The sequence below is a fragment of the Danio rerio genome, chromosome 16 (assembly GCF_052040795.2).
Source record: "Danio rerio strain M-AB ecotype USA chromosome 16, GRCz13ab, whole genome shotgun sequence".
NCBI classification, from domain to species: Eukaryota; Metazoa; Chordata; class Actinopteri; order Cypriniformes; family Danionidae; genus Danio; species Danio rerio.
The window spans coordinates 58,039,755-58,064,000 of NC_141036.1; the positions used below are offsets into that span (position 1 = coordinate 58,039,755).

Sequence of the window (24,246 nt, forward strand, 5' to 3'; positions counted from 1 at the left end):
ATGTTTATTTGGAGCTGTCTCATTGTAAATAAACAGGTAAAGGGTCAGTAATACATAGTATTTTTATTATTATTTACAAAAGAAAAAATAAAAAGTTTACATCCAACCCAAGCTTATTCTGGAAACGTAGCCCCGCGGACGTTTCTGGAGACTGGGATTTACATGGCCGGAGGTACGTTTGCCCACGTTTTTTTTTTTTTTTTTTTTAATCGAGCGAACGCTGGGGGCGGTGTGACGCCGCTCCGCTCCTCCTCTTCGCGCTCGCCGGCTGACGGCTCACCTCCGTATGGAGGGCTTTCCCGCTTCAACCAGTTTGTCCGCTTAGCTCGCAGCGTTACGTCGGCGGAGCGGAGGCCCAGAGGGAGGAGGAGCTGGCCACGGCGGCGACCGGGATCAAATCTGGGGAAGAGCAGTTCCTGAAATCAGGTAAGATGAAAAACAGAATCCAAAAAAATAAAAGCGAACGAGTTCGCGACGGGGTGAGATCCGAAAACGCGGTCAAAATTGGACAAGGGCTTTTGCTTTTTTTTTTCTGGACGGCTTTTGCAAATCGTCGCTTGGGTTTAGGGAAGGAGAAGGAGCACGGCTGGGTCGCCCGGTCGATCGTTCAGTCGTTCAGCCAGTCAGCCGAACGGACGGCCGCTGTACAGCAGCCTCCGGCGGCTTTTCACGCGAGAACAGCGCGGGCTTGAGCGGCGCGCGCTCCCGAGAGGCGTCCGAGACGCGAAAAAGCGCGCACAGCGGCCTCTCACGGATTCGCGAAAACAAAAACTGCTCAAATACATACCTCCCGGGACGTATTTCGTGGTCTCTAGAAACGTCCGCGTGGCTAAAATTCCACAATGAGCCCGGGTTGTTTACATCAGCAGCAAATCCATTAGCAAACAGTTCAGCTTATTAAAATGAATAGCTATCATAATGAAATAGAATCAAGCTATCAAATCTCACAAGCCGTTTGTTCACTGTATAACTTGAACATTCTGGTTAAAGTGCAGCGAATGAATCTCTCATTTATTTGGATTTTTGGTTTGATTACATTAAATAACAGGTGTCACTTTAAAAATGCACGTATGTAACATTATAATGAAAGCATTCGATTGCTTGCGAAATTCGATTGCTTTATACCGAAAAATACCTTTACAGAATGATAGCTGGATAGAACTGTAAAATACGAGAAGGTTGACAGGTATGCTCTGCTGATGTCTGTTAAACTCAGTACGAGTACATTTATGAACAAGCTTTAATAGCACAATATTCAAAAAAACACTAGAAGAGTTGGCTAGGGCTGTTTACACTGTCACACGTGTTGGCAAAAAAACAAATCAGATTTGGGCCACATTTCTGTCTGCAGTGTGAACAGCCCCTTAGGGCTCTATTTTAACGATCTAGGCGCAAAGTCTAAAGCTCATGGCGCAATGAGCGCAAGGATGGAGAAATATGGCCTACACCCCTGCGCATGGTCTAACAGGGTTGAGCTTATTCTCTTAATCAGAGGTGGTGGGTAAAGTATACAAAATCTATACTCAAGTAAATGTTCTTGCGGAAATTTTTACTCAAGTAAAAGTATTTTAATCGGATGAACATTTATTAGTCTTATGCCTTATCCAGAATATAAAATACATATAAACACATTTAAATCATTTACTTTAATCAGTAATATTGGAGTGTAAAGAGACTTTCAACAAGCACAACAGCACATGTTTCTGAGGACGATCACCTACTGCACCTTTAACTCAACTTAAAGTAACAAGTTTTTTAGGTGAACTTGTAAAGTTTTGCTCACAAAACTAAACTTTTTAACTTGAAGTTTTAGATTTAGGTTAGTAAATGTGTTGAATGTAGCTGTACAGAAATTTTTACAGATTTTAGACAAACCAACAAAAAAAAAAAAAGAAGGAATTTCAACTTTTTTCAAGTTGGATTTTTTACAGTGTTCTTTCGTTTTCTAGTCCCAGTTCCAGAGCCGGATGCTCAGCTGGCCTCCACATTTCCTCCAACTTTTGTGAAAGAGGGGGACAACTTGGTTCTCCAATGCAGTTTCACCACAGCTTTACTTCCTTTCCAGCAGGATGTGACCTGGTACAGAGATGGTGAGACACGATACATAGAGTTTTACATCTAATGCAAAGACATTAGCCTCTTTCACACAGTGATACCGGTAAATATCTGGAAAACTACCAAAACGACTTTACCGGTAAATTTAAACGTGCTGTTCACACAGACGAGGATGTTACGAAATTTTTCCAGAAAAGAGCATTCACACATACAGTGAACTCAGAATTATTAGCTCCCTTGAATTATTACCCCCCCCCCCTTCAAAAATTGCCCTAAAAGGACTAATAATATTGACCTTAAAATGGTTTAAAAACATAAAAACTGCAACACCATAGCAACTTGTTAGAACATTATAGCACCTGCATAGCAACCACCAAGGATACTTTAGCCACACCATAGCAACTAGTTGCAACATTGTAGCAACCTTATAACAACCACACAGGACACTCTAGCAACACCATAGTAACATGTTGCAATATTTTAACAACTGCATAGCAACCACACAAACAGTCTAGCAACACCACAGCAACTGGTTACAACATTGTAACAACTGCATAGCAACCACCCAGGACACTCTAGCAACATCATAGCAACTAGTTGCAACGTTGTAACAACTGCATAGCAACCACCCAGGACTTGCTAGCAACAGCATAGCAACTAGTTGCAACATTGTAACAACTGCATAGCAACCACCAAGGACATGCTAGCAACAGCACATCAACTAGTTGCAACATTGTAGCGACTGCATAGAAACCACCCAGGACATGCTAGCAACAGCATATCAACTAGTTGCAACATTGTAGTAAATGCATAGCAACCACCCAGGACATGCTAGCAACAGCATATCAACCAGTTGCAACATTGTAGCTACTGCATAGCAACCACCCAGTTTCTGTAATTCCTCCCTTTGTGTTCAGGATTGGCTGTGCGTCCGTCCAGTCGTGTGGAGCTGCAGACTGCTCTGAGATCTGCCAGTCTCACTGTGAAGCATGTGCACAAGGAGAATGAAGGTCTATACACTGTTCGCCTGCGCACATGGGATGGAACCGTTGAGCACAGCGCCTACGTCTATGTCAAAGGTCAGTGAAAATATCAGTCACGTCAATGATAATGTCTTATTTCATGGATTCACAATTCATGTTGCATATTTAATAAAGCTAAAAGGCCCAGTTTGGATCAAATTTAAAGGGCACCTATGGTGAAAAATCTACTTTTCAAGCTATTTGGACAAACATATGTGTATATATAGTGTATAGGCCATCATATTGGGGTGATACAAACACACCCAGTCCTTTTTTTTTTAATTTAACAACATAAAAACGGTGGACCAATTAGAGCGGTTTTCAGACCGACCGCAACTTTACGTAGGAGTGCGGTCCCCCCGCCCACCGAATTGATTGACAGCTGCGTGCATTAACTTGTTCCGGTAGTCACGTGTATATGTCAACAAGACCAGACATACACAAAGCAAGCGGGAATAAAAGGTCTGTACAGTTCACTTGGATTATCAATCATCATCAAATGTGATTAAGAGTGAGTTTCACATGTTTAAAGTGTTTTAAAACAGTGCACGTGTGTAATGAAGTACAGCGATTTACTTCAGCTTTACTTTATCAGCACAGCCGCGTGTCAGAACAATTATAAAAGCTCTGTCTCTGTCTGCCTGCCTGTGTGTGTGCGTGTGTGTGTGTGTGTGCGTGCGTGCGTGCGTGCGTGCATGCGTGTGCGCGCTAACTTCGTAATGATATTGTGTGTGACTCATCAATGCAACTTCACAATACTGATTAGTGAAGATTAGTTCTTACTGTAGTATTTCTCACAAACGCTACGTGAGACCTTCTTCCTTTAAAGGCTGATTTATACTTCTGCGTCAAACGCTGGCGTATGCTAGGGCGCTGACGCATAGCCCTTCGCCGTGGCCGTCGCCGTCACTGACGTGCACCTCTCAAAAAATGTAGCTACACGTTGCAACGACGCGTAGCGTAAGCTCTGTGATTGGTCGGCTTGGTATCGCTGACGAGTCTGGGCGGGACCGAGAGCCGCGCGAATGGCGCGAGCGATTGTTTACAAGTGTGAAGTCCGGTGAAGGAGCTCCGGATGGAAAGTTTTGTTTTGTGTTTACCTCATAGTTAAAGTTGTTGCACGTCCGCCGGTTCCTGCCTCAAAATGAGCGAGTTTGAGCCACTTGTACATCCCGGAAGTGTTCAGGAAAAGCAAAACAGCAGAGAAGAAACTCGACACAGAGGAACATTTACACCTCACTGCCAACTAGCGTTTCGGAAGTGTTAATGCAGACCGACAGAGACAGTGCGCAGAAGTATAAATGCACAGCCACGCGCGTTGCATGCGCCATGGGTTACGCCGGTCACCTTACGCAGAAGTATAAATCAGGCTTAAGTCTGTCTGTTGTCTGACGCAGCCGAGGGAGGAGATTAAAGCACGCGGGAAGGCACATAGAAAAAGTAGGCGGGAGATCTTGTCTTAAAGCCGCAGTACGACAAAACCACCCCCTGCTGGAAATCAGTATAAAACAGCATCTTGTAAAAGGTATAATGAAAAATCTGATGAGTGTTTTGAGCTGAAACTTTATATACACATTCTAGAGACGCAAAAGGCTTATATTAAATCTGAAAAAAGGGGTAACCTAGGTGCCCTTTAAAGTTGTGATCTACACGGATTTAAAGCAGTGTTCCAGTAAATAAATGTACCTTAAAATGGTGTTAAAACAATTAAAAGCTGCTTTCATTCTTGCCAAAAAATAAAACAAATAAGACCTTCTCTAGAGGAAAAAATATAATAGGAAATACCGTGAAAATTCCTGAACCTGTTAAACATAATTTGGGAAATATCTGACAAAGAAAAACAATTCGCAGGAGGACAATACACTTCAACTATATGTGCAAAGTGTATAAGTGCACAGTGTGTCATTTGGGACGACACTAAACTCATACACATAAGTGCACAATGTGTCATATGGAACGCAGCTCGTGTCATCACTCCTGATTATCTCGTGACTGGAGAAACCTAGTGTAGAACAATGGCCGCCTGTCTCTCCTAATTAAGAACTGTAAAAGCTGAAGTCATCAGAGCCGTGATTCGCTGAGTTTCCCCCCTCAGTGTAACGTCCCGAAGAGCATCAAAAGGACGGGATTGAATTTGGTGTCTCATTAGAGGAAGTGTCCTCTCCGTCAGCCTGCGGTGCAGTAATTATACAGCCGGCTTCAGTCTGCTACACGTGACGTCTTCACTTAATCTCACAGGACTCATTTGCATTACAAATTCGCCAGGTAACCGGAAGCAGCCGGAGGTTTTGATGAGTTCTTATGAGTCTGTTTCATGTGTGCTGGTGGCCATTAAACAAATAAGAGCAGGAGAAAGCCTGAAGCCGATCTCTTCTAAGAAACTTACTGAAGAAAGTCTGCTCTCGGGTGTGGAAGGAAATTTTATTTCTACCCAGATAGCAAAATACACTCGGGCCAGTTCCGGCTAGATTGTCGCCTGCCGGAGACTAACCCCTCGGCCCAACTTCGGCTGCCGGACTCGGGCCGGATGCCTGTGGACTCACTGCCCGATTCCGGCCCGAATCAAGCGGGCCAGATGCGGCGGCCATAAGCGAGCCGACGCTGCGCATCCGCGCCGGAATCGGCGCGAGGGTAATGTGCGCTGCGGCCCGGAGCTGGCGCGACTCCGTATTTATACACCTTATAAAACCTTTTGGTATTACATTGGTACTTGATATATGGTATTACAACCATTTGAATTTATATAACAGCAAACACAGGCTATAATGTAAACACAAAGTGTAAGCACTGCGTTTAACCTTTGAATAAAGTGCAAACTGCATACATATTCTGTAACGAAAATAATCAGACAAATGAAAAAATAAATAAATGTTAAACGTTTATTGATTGCATGAAAAAAATAGTACTAAAATTTTATAAATAATTTTGTAGTGCACAAGAATATCAATATAAAAACAACACAATAAAGACACACAGAAAGATTTAAACAAAAAATCAAAAAATTACACACAAACACAGATGTTTTTTAAAACAACCCTGTTTTCCCAATAGACTTGAATTAAAAATTTGTAAAAAAAACAGCTAAATTTTATATAAACCTAAATATAGAAACCAATTTAAGATATAGCAAGAAACATCTTAAAAATACCAATGACAATCCGTAAAATATCCAAGTCAAACTTGTAAAAAGTACTGCAGAATTCTGAAGAAACATCTTGAAACATTTTTTAATAAAACATTAAAATAATAATAAACAAACATATATATATATATATATATATATATATATATATATATATATATAATTGCAGAAGTATAAAGTCAAACTTTTTTTTAAATAAACTTGAACAAAATCAATTGCACAAACAGCAAGACATGAGTGAGATGATTATACATTTCATATATATACACGTCTTGTGCAATTTTATATTTATAATTTTATTTGTATTACGTTTATTAAAAATGTATCAAGATGTTTCTTCAGAATTTGGCGCACACACATACATACCATACATATATACACACACACACATATACATATACATACATACATATATATATATATATATATATATATATATATATATATATATATATATATATATATATATATATATATATATATATATATATGCAAATGAAAGAAACAAATTGTTCAAGTATCAGGGAACATCCTAATACACTTAAAATGTTGTTTAAAAAATAAAACAAAATAGTGATGTAGACATTTGACACATTAGCTTTCTCTTCTTTCTTCCTCCATCCCTGTCAGGGGCAAGTTGTAGCTACCTTGTAATGCATTTTTCCACTTCTTTATCAGTGGCGTGATATGGACATTTGTCCTCACTCCATCTGTGATTAAAAGATAAACAGATAATTAGTAGTGAACAAGTACTAATGTAAAAAAAAGAAAAAATTAGGAAAAAAGTAGGCTACCTACGAAGCAAAAAAACTATCAAAAAAAAAAAAAACAAATAAACTTAAAACACTTTGAAATTAGCAAGAGCTTGAACTTACCAGTTTCTTCATTTGTTCGGGCTGCTCCTTTAGTTGATTTTCAAGCTTTTCCAAATCAAATTGGCCACAGGAAGGTCAAATGTGTTTACATCTGGAATTTCATCACGTCTGTTTTGGTTTTGTGAGAATCAGGCCCAGCTGCTGCTTTATGACGTTGCATGATTTTAAACTTCAGTCAGTCGTGCTAAAAAAGAAAAACAACAGATTAGTATAAACCAACCTGTAGCTTATTCTCATACAACTTCTGTAAATACAACAGTGGGTTAGACACTGCTGATATTCTCTAGTTGATCTTTACTTTCTAGCTGCATTAAACCTTAACAAATTTAGTGATGTCTTCAATTCTTACAAAGACATCACGAGATGCAATAAGTTCTGTCTTGATCTCAAACTGCACTAGAACAAAGACTGTAAATGTTCATAGGTGTACTGCAGGAGTGTCCAAACTTTTTGGGCAGAGGGCCTGATGCAAAAAAACAAACGTTGTCGCGGGCCAAATTTTACATACATCACACAGACACGTGTATATATATATATATATATATATATATATATATATATATATATATATAAATACAGTTGAAGTCAGAATTGTTAGCCCCCCTAAATTATTAGCCACCGTTTATTTTTTCCCCAATTTCTGTTTAACGGAGAGTTAAACATTTTTTCCACACATTTCTAAACATATTAGTTTTAGTAACTCATTTCTAATAACTGATTTATTTTATCTTTGCCATGATGACAGTAAATAATATTTGACTAGATATTTTTAAGACACTTCTATACAGCTTAAAGTGACATTTAAAGGCTTAACTAGGTTAATCAAGTTAACTAGTCAAGTTAAAGTAATTAGGCAAGTTATTTTATAACAATGGTTTGTTCTGAAGACTTAAGGGGCTAATAATTTTGACCTTAAAATGGTTCATAAAAAAATTTAAACCGCTTTTTATTCTAGCCGAAATAAAACATAAGTCTTTCTCCAAAAGAAAAAATATTATCAGACATACTGTAAAAATGTTCTTGCTCTGTTAAACATCATTTGGGAAATATTTAAAAAAGAAGAAATAAATCGATGAGGGGCTAATAATTCTGACTTCAACTGTGTGTAGATAGACAGACAGACAGACAGACAGACAGACAGACAGATAGATCATAACAAGAACTGCTGCTTAATTGAATGCATGTAATAGCGACACCCGGTGGTTATTTATTGAATTACGTTCATTTTTGTATAGATTCTATTGATATTTATAAAAAGCCTGGCCCGCAGGCCGTAGTTTGGACACGCCTGGTGTACTGGAATGTACAGTATCTGTGCATCTTGATGGTGGTCTTAAGATTTCTGCCATAGTCATTGATGGTGATGGTACTTGTGGTGCTGCCTTGATTTCTGAAATCTTCATACCTGCCTTTTATCCAGCCTCTTTGTTCCAAGTAATTTTTCTTCATCACGGTATAGATGTGTCTATACTGTCCCTTAATCAGATACATTTACAAAACAAAACATCACTTTAGTATAGTGCCAGGGCAAAACTCACAGGTTGTAATAGATCAATGACATAATGTTGACAATATGTGTTTAAAATAATTGCAAACAAACCTGTTCTGTCTTTAGATGTATGACAGGCGATCATCATCCTCATCTGTCTACCAGTCAGAAATCACAGTTGCGTGTGGATGTTTGAGTCGAGCTTCCTCATATGCATCTATAATAAAACATCACATTGTTGTTAACCTCCCGTAAAGAAAAGTTCAAATCCTGAAATACTATCAAAGTTAATTAATGCATATAATACCTATAGTGTAAATAATCAGTACACAGAAGGTTGCACAAGATTTATTCGGAGATTCATGCAGAGTGACAGCCTTATGAATCTGAGACATAGATTTGTAAGATGGTCAAGCACATGCATTATTCTGTACCCATGAAGATTAACCTACCATTGTGAAAAATGTTTGATGATGATAGCCAATAACAATAAACCATTTCAGCTGTTTGTGAAGCAATTAGTAATGTAATGTCTGAAAAGCTCAATCTATGTTGAAAATATATCAGCAGTTTACAGCTTATAATGGACTTTTAGCACACAACTATAACATGCTTATTCACGTTCAAAAGAGTGTGCCATTGACTTCTTTGGTCGTGATGTGCTGCAAAATGATCTCACTAACCTTTGTTAAACAAGAACAATGAGACTTAACCAACATATATTGTTACCCATTCATTTAAATCAGAATTTATCACTGTCAATAACATAAAAAACAAAAAAAACAACAACATCAAAATCTGCTTTAAGACGTTCAGTTTTACATTAACTGACCATTACAGCTTGAACAAAAGATATAATTGATTCACATAGGCTAACACATATGAATTTAAGTGCATAGTAATATATTTCTCTTGGATAATTTAAAGAAAATAGTAAACAGTCGAGTTTCGATCATTTTCGTGACTAACTGCATAAACAAGATAAACAATAATATTTTATTAATCCAAAACGATTAGTTTTTATTTACACATAATCACAGAATTAATACTGTTGGATAAGTATACGCCTGTACAATGATTTTTTTCAACATCCACGGTACTTTATAATGTTAAATCAGGAAAAAAACACGTTTTGCCAAGTTAGTTAATGGATTCGTCTAAAGAAACTTTCTTTAACGCAAAGTTAGCATACACACAAATTCGTTTCATGTTTCTTTAAAATAATTAAAATAAAAAGTAATTTCAGTTACTACACACGTTACAATCTAACATTGTGTAAAAGGAACAGGAACTTTCAGACGTGTTTGTAACTGTTAGCGTTAGCATACATTAGCTCCAGTCGTGTTTCTTAAAGCAAGTTACATTTCGTATCAAACTGTTTTAAATTACTAAACGCTGTTACAACCAAACACCGTGGAAATGTTTTAAGCTCTAAATTCGCTAATTATACAGAACATAAGCAGTAAAAAGCTTACCTTTCTGACCTGAATCCACGTGAAATCATTGAAAAACCAAACTTTTTCTTCTTGTGATCTTCCTGCCATGGTGGTTGACAACCAGCTTTTTGGAGCATTACCGCCACCGTCTGGATTGGAGTTTGGATCAGGAGTTTAGTAACGCATGTGTTTATTATGAAACCAACTTTTGCTTTAAAAAAAACAGTCAGCACAGGAGCGTGCTATCTCAAAAATAAGCGAATTTTACATAGTTTTTCTCTAGATGACATGTATAATCTATTTATAAATAATATTGTTTTGTTTGCGTCTAAACATTGCGACCATCCACACTAAATTTTTTTTTTTTTTTTTTTTTTTTTTTTTTTTGCTATCGTACCATGAATATTTTCTTAAATTATCATTAAACGTGGAGCTAACAGATTACTAGATAAAATAAGAACTTAATCGGTTGCCATCAGCCGAGTCCTTGCCAGAAGCGGCCAGGATATGGTTGACCGGAATCGGGCCAGTGCTTTACAGCCGCATCACAACCGCATGTGCGCGAGCGAGCTGCGGGCCGCACTCGGCCCGGATAACACTCGCCGATGCCGAGTCGGAGCCGGAGGCGCCGGGGGGCAGCCGAGCTCGGGCCGATTACTGCCTGCTATCTGGGTAATGAGTTGCTCATTAAATGGAGACCTAATTATTTTTTAATAAAATACATTTTCTACTAAATTAATGGCTATATTTGTAAAATAAATATATAAATAAATATTATATCTCAATATTATTTAATTCAGTTCATCTTCATTTCTATAGAACTTTTACAATGTAGATTGTGTCAAAGCAGATTCACATGGACGTTCGATTAAAGTCTAGTTTTCAGAGTTCAGTTCAGTTCAGTGTGGTTTTATAATCATGAAAGTCCAAACACTGAAGAGCAAATCCATCAATACGTAACTCCACATGTACCAAATCAAGTGAGACAGTGGTGAGGAACAAACTTCACCAATTGACAAAAGTGAAATATCAGAAAAAGAGGAAATATCAGTGTTGCCAGACGTACGACAATTATCGTATTTGTACGATAATTTCGACCTCTGTACGATTGTTGTGATGAGTCAGAAGGCATTGAATCCATTTGCAAGCTTTATTAAAAGCACACATACAAACAATAACAAGGGGCAATCCAGGAATCAAAACGAGGGACAGGCAAGAGTTCAAAGCCAGGCAGATATCTTACTTCGTCAGAATAACAGGCTGGAGATCAGGGGCAAGCAGATGTCTTTCTTAATCGTAGAGTCGAGCAAAGGGTCAGAAGCACAGATCAATCCGGGAAGTGGAGTATAGAACGCTTAAAAATTACGGCAGGGCAAATCAAGACTTCGCAAAGAACCAGAGCGTGAGTGTGGTATAAATAAGCTGAGATGATGAGAGGCACCTGGACCGCAATCAGTGCCAGGTAGCAGGGCTTATGGGAATTTGAGTCCGTGAGTCGAATTAGAATTCGGGCGATGGCTCCCTCTGGTGGTGCACAAGAGGATTGGCATCGCCCTCATTTACAACAACGATGTACGATCAATAATGAGAAAAATCCTATAATGTACGATAATTTCAGAATTTTAAGGCATTTAAAAGTAACTTCATTGTAATCTTCGGGCTTCTTTACTTATTGATCTAGCTGCATCTTTTCTGTACTGTCTGTGAGGAGTAGGTGGAGTTAGGCACGTTTTCTATCTCATCTTTCGTTGCCTTTTCTCAGCCAATCAACGTGGAGTTAGCGCTCCTGCTGCGCGTGCCCATGGTTAGGTCAGTAGTTTTCAGTTTGTATACTGAATACCAAACGTATTTTGGTAATTTGCACGTTGTGTCAAAACGCTATGTGTCTAGATCAGTGGTTCTCAAACTGTGGTACGCGTACCACTAGTAGTACGCGGGCTTCCTCCTAGTGGTACGCGGAGGAACCGCTGAATAATGAAAGAAACAATTAACACTTTTAATCCTTTAATGCGTAATATAACATCGATGTGATCAGCATTGGCTGTTTTGTGAAGCGTACGATCACAACGCTGTGCTTAGAATGTTTATTTTAGTGCATTGTGTCATAAGCTGTTATAAATAATTTCCCGAAGTTTAAGAATTGATTCTGAAGCGTGATTTGACTGACATGAAAAGTGGCCAATCACAGTCGACCTTGTCTAGTTGCGTGAAACGTAAGGGCGGGACAAATGCTTTCTGTGTTGCAGAGACAGAAAAAACAACTTAAAAACAAATGTTTTGTTAGATTAATGCTTCTCGGATGTTTTCACTATAGAGATGTCTAGCAGAGTAATTAAACCGCGGACATATTTCCTGCCTTTTTGATGATCTACAAACACGTTTCGCTCTCCGACAGCCAGTCTCTCGCCTCTGACCTGTCCCTCCTCTAAATACAGTCTGAATGGCGGCGCGGGAATGGAGGTATTGCGCAATAACTCATTTCTACATATGTGGCGAGTGCTTTATTTTAACACGAGAGAGCGCATTCATGTACACAAATCGCTAAAACAGATATGTGAGCTGTTAAATAGGCTTTTTTTTCCCCAAATGAACTGCAAGTCCTCTCAGGATCGCCTGTGTGCTCAGATTGAATACAATCGCGATCTTTCCACTATTAAAGTAGACATTATTTATCTTTGTTCCTTGACTAAATTTAGTCAAAAGTATTCAAAGTTATTAAGTATTTAGAAATAGATTGATGCATGATCGATGACAATGCTAATGGTCTTCTTATTTGGCTGTGTTGTGAAGTGAAACTTACTTTTAGCAAAGGTGGATTTTTTTATTTTTTTTCTTTACGACAAAATAATTATGCTGGAAATGTTTCTGGATGAGGTATTTGTGTGATTTATACATTTAGCTGTATTCTGATCTGTCTTAAAGCATTACAGGTCAAAGCAATCCGTTGTTACTTATTGTTTATTTATCAAAATTAACAATAAGGCTCTTAAAGCACTGCTTTGATTAATGTAGTGTTGTCATTTCAAATACCTCAAGTAAAATGAAGTCATTTGTTTATTTTAATTTTTTTTTACTGACAGTGTACTTGTATTTTTTTTTTTTAAGTTTCTATTTTAGATTAGGTTAAATGTAAAATAAAATCTACATGTACAGCTTTTTAAGAAACAAATTTGCCATATTGTAAAGAAAAATTGTGTAAAATATGTAAATAAAAGGCTAAATTTAAATCTTTTTACCATATACTTCAATTAAACCTTTCAAAGCTTGTAAATATCGTTTAAAAAATGGGCAAAAAGTGTCTCTATGGCCTTAAAGATTATTTGGTAGTTTTACCAGTGCTGTTGAAAAAGATTAATTGTCATGAAAGGAAAAATCGACCATACTTTGTTAGTGCAATTTCCTATACATGTAGCTTTGGGATTTAAGCAATTAAACCATTCAATCAGGTTTCCAAGTAAAAAAAAAGTGATTTCAAAATGAAAATCAGATTTTTTTTTCAAAAGTAACCAACTAGTACTTTTTAAAAGAGTACTTTGTACTTTTACCTAATATTAATATTATTTACTAAAATTTGTGTTATTTTAGCAGCGTAATAGTATTTTTACTTGAGTACAAAAAAAATTTCACAAGCATTTAGTGCAGGTTTATTATATTATTAATATATGATTAATAAATATTATTATTAATGGTTTTTATTTGTATCTATTCCTTTGCAATGTTTTATGGGTTGTTGAGAATACTTTTCAGGTCTTCAATACATGTCAGTCTTGAAAAAAAAAATAGGTGCTGGAATTGATTTTCATTAGGTTGTGCCTGTATGAACCCTGTCATATGTACATTTAACATTTATTTCAAGATTTGTCTGAAAGTGTAGGAATATGACATATAGCCTATATTTATAAAGTAAAAGCAACATCTCCAGCTTTTGATGAATAGGCTACAATGAATACTTTAGATTTAAGTACAGCAGTTTTCTTTTTACTTTTTAAGAACAACGCCATTTTTTAATGAACTTTTAAAAGCACATTTTAACAAAAACTTTTTTTTTTTAATCTGCAAGCACTATTAATGTTCAGACTATTTCAAATGTTTAAAGTGACTGATAATAATACATATTCTTAATAATAGTAATTAATCTGCATCGTTTTTAAACTGTGCACACCTGTAGCTGCTTAATTAGGCCTATGATGCTATTTTTTAATACTGGTTAAAAAATAGCGTCGTAAGGTGGTACTTAGAGAGACAATTTTTTTCTAAGGTGGTACTTGGTGAAAAAAGTTTGAGAACCACTGGTCTAGATAATAGCTGTATACTCTCAGTTTGACTCGTGTACGATAATTTTCCTCCAAATACGATCATTTTGAGGTTCTGGTTCGATACTTTGACATTTCCAATCTGGCAACACTGGGAAATATCCAGTGAGCGGCAGTTCAGTGGGCGCAAATGCCTTATTGATACCAGAGGTCAGAGGAGAATGGCCAGACTGGCTCCAGCTGATAGAAAGGCATCAGTAACCAAGATAAGCACTCATTACAACCGAGGTCTGCAGAAGAGCATCTCTGAACAACACGTCCAACCTTGAGGCGGATGGGCTACAGCAGCAGAAGACCACACCGGGTGCCGCTCCTGTCAGCTAAGAACAGGAAACTGAGGCTACAATTCACACAGACTCACCAAAACTGGACAATAGAAGATTGGAGAAACGTTGCCTGCTCTGATGAGTCTCCATTTCTGCTGACACATTCGGATGGTCGGGTTAGAATTTGGTGTCAACAGGCTGGTGGTAGTGTAATGGTTTAGGGGATAGTTTCTTGGCACACTTGTACCAATTGAGCATGGTGTCAACGCCACAGCCTACCTGAGTATTGTTGCTGACCATGTCCATCCCTTTATAAACACAGTGTACTTATCTTCTGATGGCTACTTCCAGCAGGATAACGCGCCATGCCATAAAGCGTGAATCATCTCAGACTGGTTTCTTGAACATGACAATGAGTTCACTGTACTCAAATGGCCTCCACAGTCACCAGAACTCAATCAAATAGAGCTCCTTTGGGATTTGGTGGAACGCATCATGGATGTGCATCCGACAAATCTGCAACTGTATGATGCTATCATGTCAATATGGAGCAAAATCTATAAGGAATATTTCCAGTACCTTGTTGAATCTACGCCATTAATGATTAAGACAGTTTTGAAGGCAAAATGGGGCCTAACCCTGTACTAGTGAGGTGTACCTAATAAAGTGGCCAGTGAGTGTATATTATAGTACAATACACCAGTTTAGTTTAGTAAAAACCAATAGCATACTACAATATTTATTCGCTATATTTTCGCTATATATGAATAATACAGCATTTATAACAAAGAGTTGTATGTTCTATAATGTAAACAGTCTAATACACTCTATTATAGTATGTTTAAAAAACACTATAGTACTTTACTACACTATACTGTGTTATTATTTGTGGGAACATAAGAGTGCATGTAATTGCAAGGACCTTGTTTTCATTATCAAAACATTCCAATTCAGGCTCAGTGCCGTCTGCTGTGGGAGAAATAATGAAGAGCTGTGATTTTTCCTCATGTTCAGATGGATCCGCGGTGGTGGTGGGCGCTCCAGGTTCTCCTCTGCAGGTGAAGTGTTCTGATGTGAACCGGGATTATGTGTTCCTCTCCTGGATTCCTCCCAGCGCAGACGGAGCCGCCGCGGTTCAGGGTTACTTCATAGAGAGGTGAAGCGAGAGCCGGGCTGTTTTTATAGGGATAAAACTTGAAATAAAAGACATCACCATGGTGAAGAGCGCACAAGTGCATAACCTCCCTGTCTCCTAGCAACATGCAGCTTCAGTCTGCAGCGCTTTATTCTGCCAGTTTCTGTCTTGTTGGCTTGTGTTTGGATGTTTCAGATTAATGCATCTTATTATGACAAGTCTGAGACCACTAGTGAAAATGATTTGGTTATGTAATTTTATGCTTCAACAGCTATGCTTCCCAGCACATATGTTTATGCACATTTGGCACATAACTTGGGTTGACATTGATAACTAGGATTGAGGATTGACTAGTGGTTGAGCTAGGAATTGCAATCCAAATTCAGTCTAAAGTACTGATAGCCCCGCTTAAATCAGTGGTTTCTAATTCCAGTCCCCAGGACCTCCTGCCCTGAACATTTTGGATGTCATTTTGTATGCCTTACTTAACACACCTGATTCAGTTCATCAGCTCATTAACAGAGGCCCGACCCAAAGGACTGATAGCCCCGCCCTAAAGGACTTATAACCCCGCCTTAAAGGACAGATAGCCCCACCTTAAATGGCTTATAATCCCGACCCAAAGGACTTACAGCTTGCCCTAAAGGACTTATAACCCAAGCTTAAAGGACTTATAGCCCCACTTTAAATAGCTTATAGACCCTCCTTTAATGGCTTATAGCCCCGACCCAAAGGACTGATAGCCCTGCTATAAAGGACTTATAACCCAATTTTTAAGGATTTATAACCCCGCCTTAAATGACTCATAGCCCCTCCTTAAATGGCTTACAGCTCTGACCCATAGGACAGATAGCCCCGACCCAAAGGACTTATAACCCCACCTTATATGGCTTATAGTCCCAACCCAAATGAATAATAACCCCACTTTAAATAGCTTATAGCCCTGACCCAAATGACTTATAGCCCTGCCTTAAAGAACAGATAGCCCCACCTTAAATAGCTTAAAGCCCCAAATCAAAAGAACTTCTAGCCCTGCCCTAAAGGACTGATAGTCTCACCTTAAATGGCTTATAGCCCCAACCCAAACGACTTATATCCCCGCCCTAAAGGACTTTTAACCCCGCCTTATAAATCTGATAGCCCCACCTTAAATAGCTTATAGTCCTGACCCAAAGGACTGATAGCCCCGCCCTAAAGGACTTATAACCCTGTCTTAAAGGACTGATAACCCCACCTTAAATGGATTATTGCCCCGACCCAAAGGACTAATAGCCCTGCCTTAAAGGAATTATAATCCCACTTTAAAGGACAGATAACCCCACCTTAAATAGCTTATAGTCCTGACCCAAAGGACTGATAGCCCTGCCCGAAAGAACTTATAACCTTGTCTTTAAGGACTGATAGCCCCACCTTAAATGGATTATTGCCCCGACCCAAAGGACTAATAGCCCTGCCCTAAAGGACTTATAATCCCACTTTACAGGACAGATAACCCCACTTTAAATGGCTTATAGCCCTGACCCAAAGGAATGACAACCCCGCCCTAAAGGACTTATAACCCAATCATAATGGACTGATAGCCCCACCTTAAATTGCTTATTGCTCTGATCCAAAGGACTGATAGCCCCGTCCTAAATGACTTATAACCTCACCTTAAAAGTCTAATAGCCCCACGTTAAATGGCTTATAGCCCCGCCCTAAAGGACTTATAACCCTGCCTTAAAGGACTGATAGCCCCACCTTAAATGGATTATTGCCCGGACCCAAAGGACTGATAGCCCTGCCTTAAAGGACTTATAATCCCACTTTAAAGGACTGATAGCCCCACCTTAAATGGCTTATAGCCCGACCCAAAAGAATGATAGCCCCGCCCTAAAGGACTTATAACCCCACCTTAAAGGACTTAGGGAAAACTGCAAACTATCTTCAGTAAACTTTATTTATTTGAATCTCAGACTCCGGCTCTTCATTTGACAGACTGGTCGTGGGTTCAAACTGTAAATTATCCCAAAAGTTTCGACTGTTAACAGTTAATAAGCTTTTCTATATACATGTAAAATAATAAGAGCAAACTTTGATTTCATGCAGACTTTAATGCATTGCTATGAAGTTTCTGGCAGAGCACTGATATAGGGATCCAAAGCTCTGATTCATAATAAACTCATAAACTGGTCATCAGTCTTCTGCCATGCTAATGTTTGTTATAAATGTTAACTGTAGTCGGTTTTCTCCTACAGGTGTGACATCGGTGTTGGGAAGTGGGAACGCTGTAATGATGTCATCCAGAAAGTGTGTCAGTATCCTGTGATGGGCCTGAAGGAGAACACCATGTATCAGTTCAGAGTGTGTGCCGTCAATCAGGCGGGTGTGGGACGTCCGTCTAAACCCAGCGAGCCCATCCTGACCTCTGACCCCCTGGAGCCCAGCAGGACTATGGGTAAGAGTGTCTAAATGGCACCTGCAGATTCTTCATATCTAAGATCTCCTGCTGATCTCTGTGTGTTCCAGTGGTGAAGGTGGAGCGCGGCAGACAGATCGTGATCACTAAAGACCAGCTGGAGGGTGAGTAGATTATAACGTTGCATGATATCTCAGTTGATAATGTCTCTGGAGTGTGTGTGTGTGAAGTTTCAGCTCAAAATATCACATGCATAATGTTTTGTAACTTACTGAAACTGACTCTTTTTGATAATTTTTTTATCATAGTTGTGGCGTTTTGATGACTGTCTCTTTAAATTTAAATGAGATTGTGCTCTCTCGAGGGCGGAGCTGCAAATGCCTATGAGTAAGCATAGTGGCAGATTCAAAAACAGCTTCACCTCAGTTTGGTATAACACTATTTAATTCGTTAGATGAATTTAACAGTTCTATTTAAAAGCAATTCATAATTTTTTAGATAATTTAGGATGATTTTGTAGTGTATCTGCATAAAATATAATAAATCAGAAGCAGAGAATTACACTTTTTAAATGCTACTGCAGAAAAGGCTCATTCACCCGAAGCTTTTACTTTAACTTTTTAATGTAGCAGAGAAGCATAGAGCTCTTGCCTAGGTGTAAGGGATCAAAAGCTCAGGCAAATATTAAGGTGTCAGACCATTCCGTATAAGTCCATATAAGTAAGCATGAGAATTTAAAAATTCATATTAAAAACTAACAGGAGGCCAGTGCAATATTCCCAAGATGGGTGTAACATGCTCCTGTGCTGCTCATAGTCAGAATATTTGGTTGAATTTTTTATTACATTGTTTATCTTTTATTGTTATTTTTATTTATTTATTTATTTATTTATTTATTTATTTATTATTAATATTATATTTAATATTTATTAATTTATTATTTGTTTAATTTATTTATTTATTATTTTTATTTTAGTATTTGATTTAATTTTTGTTGTTGTTGTTATTATTATTATTATTGTTATTTATTATTGTTGTTTTTAATTGTTATTTATTTTTATTATTTTTAATATTTATTATTATTATTTATTTTTATTATGTTTTTATTATTATTGTTTTAATATGAATATGTATTATTATTATTGTTGTTGTTGTTGTTGTTGTTGTTGTTGTTGTTGTTGTATTATTGTATCATTATTATTTTTTATTTATTTGTTTTTATTTTTGTTTATTTATAATTTATTTAATTTTTAATTTTTTATTTTTTTATTAATTTATTATACATTTTTTGTTATTATCATTGTTTTATTATTATCATTATTATTATTATTATTTATTATTTATTATTTATTATTTATGTTTTATAATTATTTTATTATTATTATTTATTAGTATTATATTTTGTATTAATATTTATTATTATTATTATTATTATTACTATTTATTATTGTTATTATTATTATTATTATTATTATTATTATTATTATTATTACTACTACTACTATTTATTATCACTATTATTATTATTATTATTATTACTATTATTATTAATATGAAAAATTCACAGGAAGCCAGTGCAATATTTCCAAGATAGGTGTAACATGCTAATATTATTATTTATTATTATTATTTATTTTTATATTATTAATTATTTTTTATTATTTGTATTATTATTTATTATTTGTATTATTATTTATTATTATAATTATTATTTTATTATTAACATGCATTATTATTATAATTGTTTTTATTATTGTTGTATCATTATTGTATAATTATTATTATTTATTTTTTATATATTTTTATTATTATTTATTTAATTATTTATTTATTATTTTTATTTTATTATTTGATTATACATTTTTTAGTTATTATTATTGTTAATTTATTATTATTATTATTTATTGTAATTATTATTATCGTTATTATTATTTATGTTTATAATTATTTATTTATTTTTATAATTTTTATTGTTATTATTATTTATTTTTTACTATTATTTATTTTTCTTTAATATGTATTATTATTATTATTATTATTATTATTGCTATTTATTATTATTATTATTATTATTATTATTCATTCATTCATTCATTCATTCATTCATTTTCTTGTCGGCTTAGTCCCTTTATTAATCCGGGGTCGCCACAGCGAAATGAACCGCCAACTTATCCTGCAAGTTTTTACGCAGCGGATGCCCTTCCAGCCGCAACCCATCTCTGGGAAACATCCACACACACACTTTTACACTACGGACAATTTAGCTTACTCAATTCACCTGTACCGCATGTCTTTGGACTGTGGGGGAAACTGGAGCACCCGGAGGAGACCCACGTGAAGGCAGGGAGAACATGCAAACTCCACACAGAAACGCCAACTGAGCCGAGGTTTGAGCACTATCTACTGCGCCACTGCCTCGGCCCTTAATATTATTATAACTATTTTTTTTTTCACACACAACCATGCACCAACACAGACACACACACACACACACACGCACGCACGCACGCACACACACGCACACACACGCACACACAAAAATCCGTCTAGCAGCTAATCTCAGTGGCCCGTGATCCCCCAGTGTTGCCATGACAGTTTTGAGCACAAGCAGCGTCACAAAAAATCTTCCCTCTCCAAAGGCTCATCATCATCATCTTTTTAATGCCGATAAAAGCTCCTCAGTCTTTATGGCTTTACCTGTAAATGAACACTTTATATCAGATCTGCCCTCTGAAACTCCCATCATTCATCATCATAACTGTCCCAGCTGGACGCTTCTTCAAGGCGCTTCATTCGAGAACAAGAAATGTGAGCAACAAATCAATAGTTAAAGCGGAAGTGTGAATCTCAGGTCATAATTCTCCGTAAAAAGAAAAACTCTCATGTAAAGTTTATATTTTTCAGAGATTAAAGAAGCCTTGTGTAGTTAATTTCATATCAACTGCACTGTTAAAGAAATAGTGTGTTGTAAAAAAAATATATGATCAATCAGTCATGAAAGTTTTTATTGTAACTCAATAAACTAAGTCAGGGGTACCCAAACTTGGTCCTGAAGGGCCTGTGCTCTGCATATTTTACAGTAGTTCCAACCCCAATAAAACACACCTGAACCAGCTAATCAAGCTCTTTCTAGGTATACTAGACACTTCCAGACAGGTGTGTTGAAGAAAGTTGGAGCTAAACAGGACACCGGCCCTCCAGGACCAAGTTTGGACACCCCTGAACTAAGTTAACCATGTTCAAACTTAATTTTATAAGTTATGCAAGCTGTTTTAAGTCAGTTTAACATAACATAAGTTCAGTGGACTCATAGGGTTAATTTGATTCATCTTAAAAAATTTAAAGCAAACAGGGTTTTTTACAGTGTGGTTGCCTTACTTAATCAAATTAAGCTTATAACTCATTTGATCTTAAATGACATTAAACTGGGGTGACAGTGGTTAGCACTGTGGCCTCACAGCAAAAAGGTCACTGGTTCGAGTACTGGCTGGGCCAGTTGGCACTTCTGTGTGGAGTTTGCATGTTCTCCTCGTGTTGGCATAGGGTTCCTTTGGACTGTGGGGGAAGCTGGAGCACCCAAACACATGCGCTATTGGAGAATTGATTAACTAAATTTTCCGTAGTGTATGAATGTGTCTGTAAATGTGAGTGTGTATGGGTGTTTCCCAGTAATTGGTTGAGCTGTTTTTATTGTCTAAAAATGAATAGAAATGAATGAGAGTGGAAGTATTAAGCAAAAAAAAAAAAAAAAAAAGATTTGTATGGCTGTGGACGCTCGTACATCAAGAATAAGGTCAATATCTACTGAATGACCATAAACTGTACCCGTTCTCCATCAGTCCCTCGTCCTCCTGCTCTGCTTTCATTCTCAATCCTCAATCTTTCCTTAAAAGAAATGAAACATAATAGGAAATACAGTGACAAATATGCTTGCACTATTAAACATCACTTGTTTATTGTATATTAATGTATTTTCACTTGTTTTTATTCACCTTATTCTGCAATGTGGACGTGCGCTCGTTTTTGCGATTGTTTTGAGACCTCCAATTCAGTCGCCTATGGGAGAAATGACTAGGAATAATAACTGTCAGAAAACGGTCAAACTACTCGCTCTACAATCAAGTGTGTTCACGACTATACACAATAAGTAGAATAATAAAATGAGAAAACATCAGTTTGCAACATTAATCAGCATATCACGCTGTTTTTAATGTCTAAATATTAATGGAAGTGAATGAAAGCGGAAGTCTCTAGCCAAAAAGAAAGATTCCAATGACTGTGGACGCTCGAACATCAAGAATAAGGTCAATATCTACTGAAAAACAGCATGACCATAAACTGTACCCGTTCTCCATCAGTCCCTCGCCCTCCTGCTCCTCCTCTATTCTTAATCCTAAATCTTTCCTATAAAAAAAAAGAACAAATAATATGAAATACGGTGACAAATATGTTTGCTCTATTAAACATCACTTGTTTATTGTATATTAATGTATTTTCACTTGTTTTACTGACCTTATTCTGCATTATATGTGCGATCGATTCTGCAAATTGTTTTAGAATTGCCGATTCAGTTTCCTATCGGAGAAATTACTTAAAATAATACCTATCAGAAAACGGTCAAACTACTCGCTCCACAAACAAGTGTGTTCATGACTTTACACAATAAGTAGAATAATAAAATGAGAAAACATCAGTTTGCAACATTAATCTGCATATTAACTTGTTTTTAAAGTCTAAAAATTAATGGAAATGAATGAGAGCAGAAGTCGTGAGCCAAAAAAAAGATTTCAATGGCTGTGGACGCTTGTACATTAAGAATAAGGTCAATATCTACTGAAAAACAGCATGACCATAAACTGTACCCGTTCTCCATCAGTCCCTCGTCCTCCTGCTCCTCCTTCATTCTCAATCCTCAATCTTTCCTTTAAAGAAATGAAACACAATAGGTAATACGGTGACAAATATGCTTGCTCTATTAATCATCACTTGTTAATTGTATATTAATGTATTTTCACTTGTTTTTATTCACCTTATTCTGCAATGTGAACGTGCGCTCGTTTTTGCGATTGTTTTGGGACCTCCAATTCAGTCACCTATAAGAGAAATGACTAAGAATAATAACTGTCAGAAAAGGGTCAAACTACTCGCTCTACAATCAAGTGTGTTCATGACTATACACAATAAGTAGAATAATAAAATGAGAAAACATCAGTTTGCAACTTTAATCAGCATATCACGCTGTTTTTAATGTCTAAAAATTAATGGAAGTGAATGAGAGCGGAAGTCTCGAGCCAAAAAGAAAGATTCCAATGGCTGTGGACGCTCGAACATCAAGAATAAGGTCAATATCTACTGAAAAACAGCATGACCATAAACTGTACCTGTTCTCCATCAGTCCCTCGCCCTCCTGCTCCTCCTCTATTCTTAATCCTAAATCTTTCCTATAAAAAAAAGAACAAATAATAGGAAATACGGTGACAAATATGCTTGCTCTATTAAACATCACTTGTTTATTGTATAATAATGTATTTTCATTTGTTTTATTGACCTTATTCTGCATTATATGTGCACTCGATTCTGCAAATTGTTTTAGAACTTCCGATTCAGTATCCCATGGGAGAAATGACTTAAAATAATAACTGTCAGAAATCGGTCAAACTACTCGCTCCACAAACAAGTGTGTTCATGACTATACACAATAAGTGGAATAATATAATGAGAAAACATCAAGCAGCAAAACGAGCTGTTTTTAACGTCTAAAAATTACTAGAAGTGAATGAGAGCGGAAGTCTCGAGCCAAAAAAAAAAGACTTCTATGGCTGTGGACGCTCGTACATCAAGAATAAGATCAATATCTACTGAAAAATAGCATGACCATAACTTTACCCGTTCTCCATCAGTCCCTTGCCCTCCCGCTCCTCCTTCATTCTGCATCTCTTTTGTCTGCAGGTCAAATCCGAGTGCCGTTTCCCCCAACCGAGGTGCAAGTTTGTGAGCTTAGCGACACCTACGCTGTGCTACGTTGGACTGAGCCGGATCCGCGCGGACGGGAGCCTCTCAAATACTTCGTGGAGCGGGTAAAAACTGACCTCCATCCCACACAGCGCTCATTAAT

General features: G+C 37.0%; 1 protein-coding gene and 2 long non-coding RNA genes across 5 annotated transcripts in view; 1 reads left to right on the forward strand and 2 right to left on the reverse strand.

Annotated features, from left to right (window-relative positions):
* LOC147840462 (uncharacterized) overlaps positions 1–24,246 on the reverse strand; it is a 266,074-nt gene that overhangs the window by 168,505 nt on the left and 73,323 nt on the right. The window lies entirely within an intron of this gene.
* myom3 (myomesin 3) overlaps positions 1–24,246 on the forward strand; it is a 125,771-nt gene that overhangs the window by 32,505 nt on the left and 69,020 nt on the right. Inside the window, exons 9-14 of the mRNA XM_087287992.1 lie at positions 1,950–2,090; positions 2,973–3,134; positions 15,613–15,754; positions 17,971–18,170; positions 18,242–18,295; positions 24,081–24,208. Of these exons, the coding sequence (XP_087144118.1) occupies positions 1,950–2,090; positions 2,973–3,134; positions 15,613–15,754; positions 17,971–18,170; positions 18,242–18,295; positions 24,081–24,208 (827 nt within the window). The remainder of the gene's footprint in view (positions 1–1,949; positions 2,091–2,972; positions 3,135–15,612; positions 15,755–17,970; positions 18,171–18,241; positions 18,296–24,080; positions 24,209–24,246) is intronic.
* On the reverse strand, positions 5,943–10,113 carry LOC147840464 (uncharacterized). 3 transcript variants are annotated; one of them, XR_015512235.1, is made up of 6 exons: positions 10,059–10,113; positions 8,695–8,800; positions 8,500–8,570; positions 7,095–7,278; positions 6,726–6,929; positions 5,943–6,291 (listed from the first exon to the last, which is right to left on the reverse strand). It is a non-coding gene; the product is annotated as an uncharacterized LOC147840464 (long non-coding RNA). The 3 variants fall into 3 exon arrangements; XR_015512236.1 differs by lacking the exon at positions 10,059–10,113 and adding an exon at positions 8,891–9,267; XR_015512234.1 differs by lacking the exon at positions 10,059–10,113 and having other exon boundaries at positions 8,695–8,832.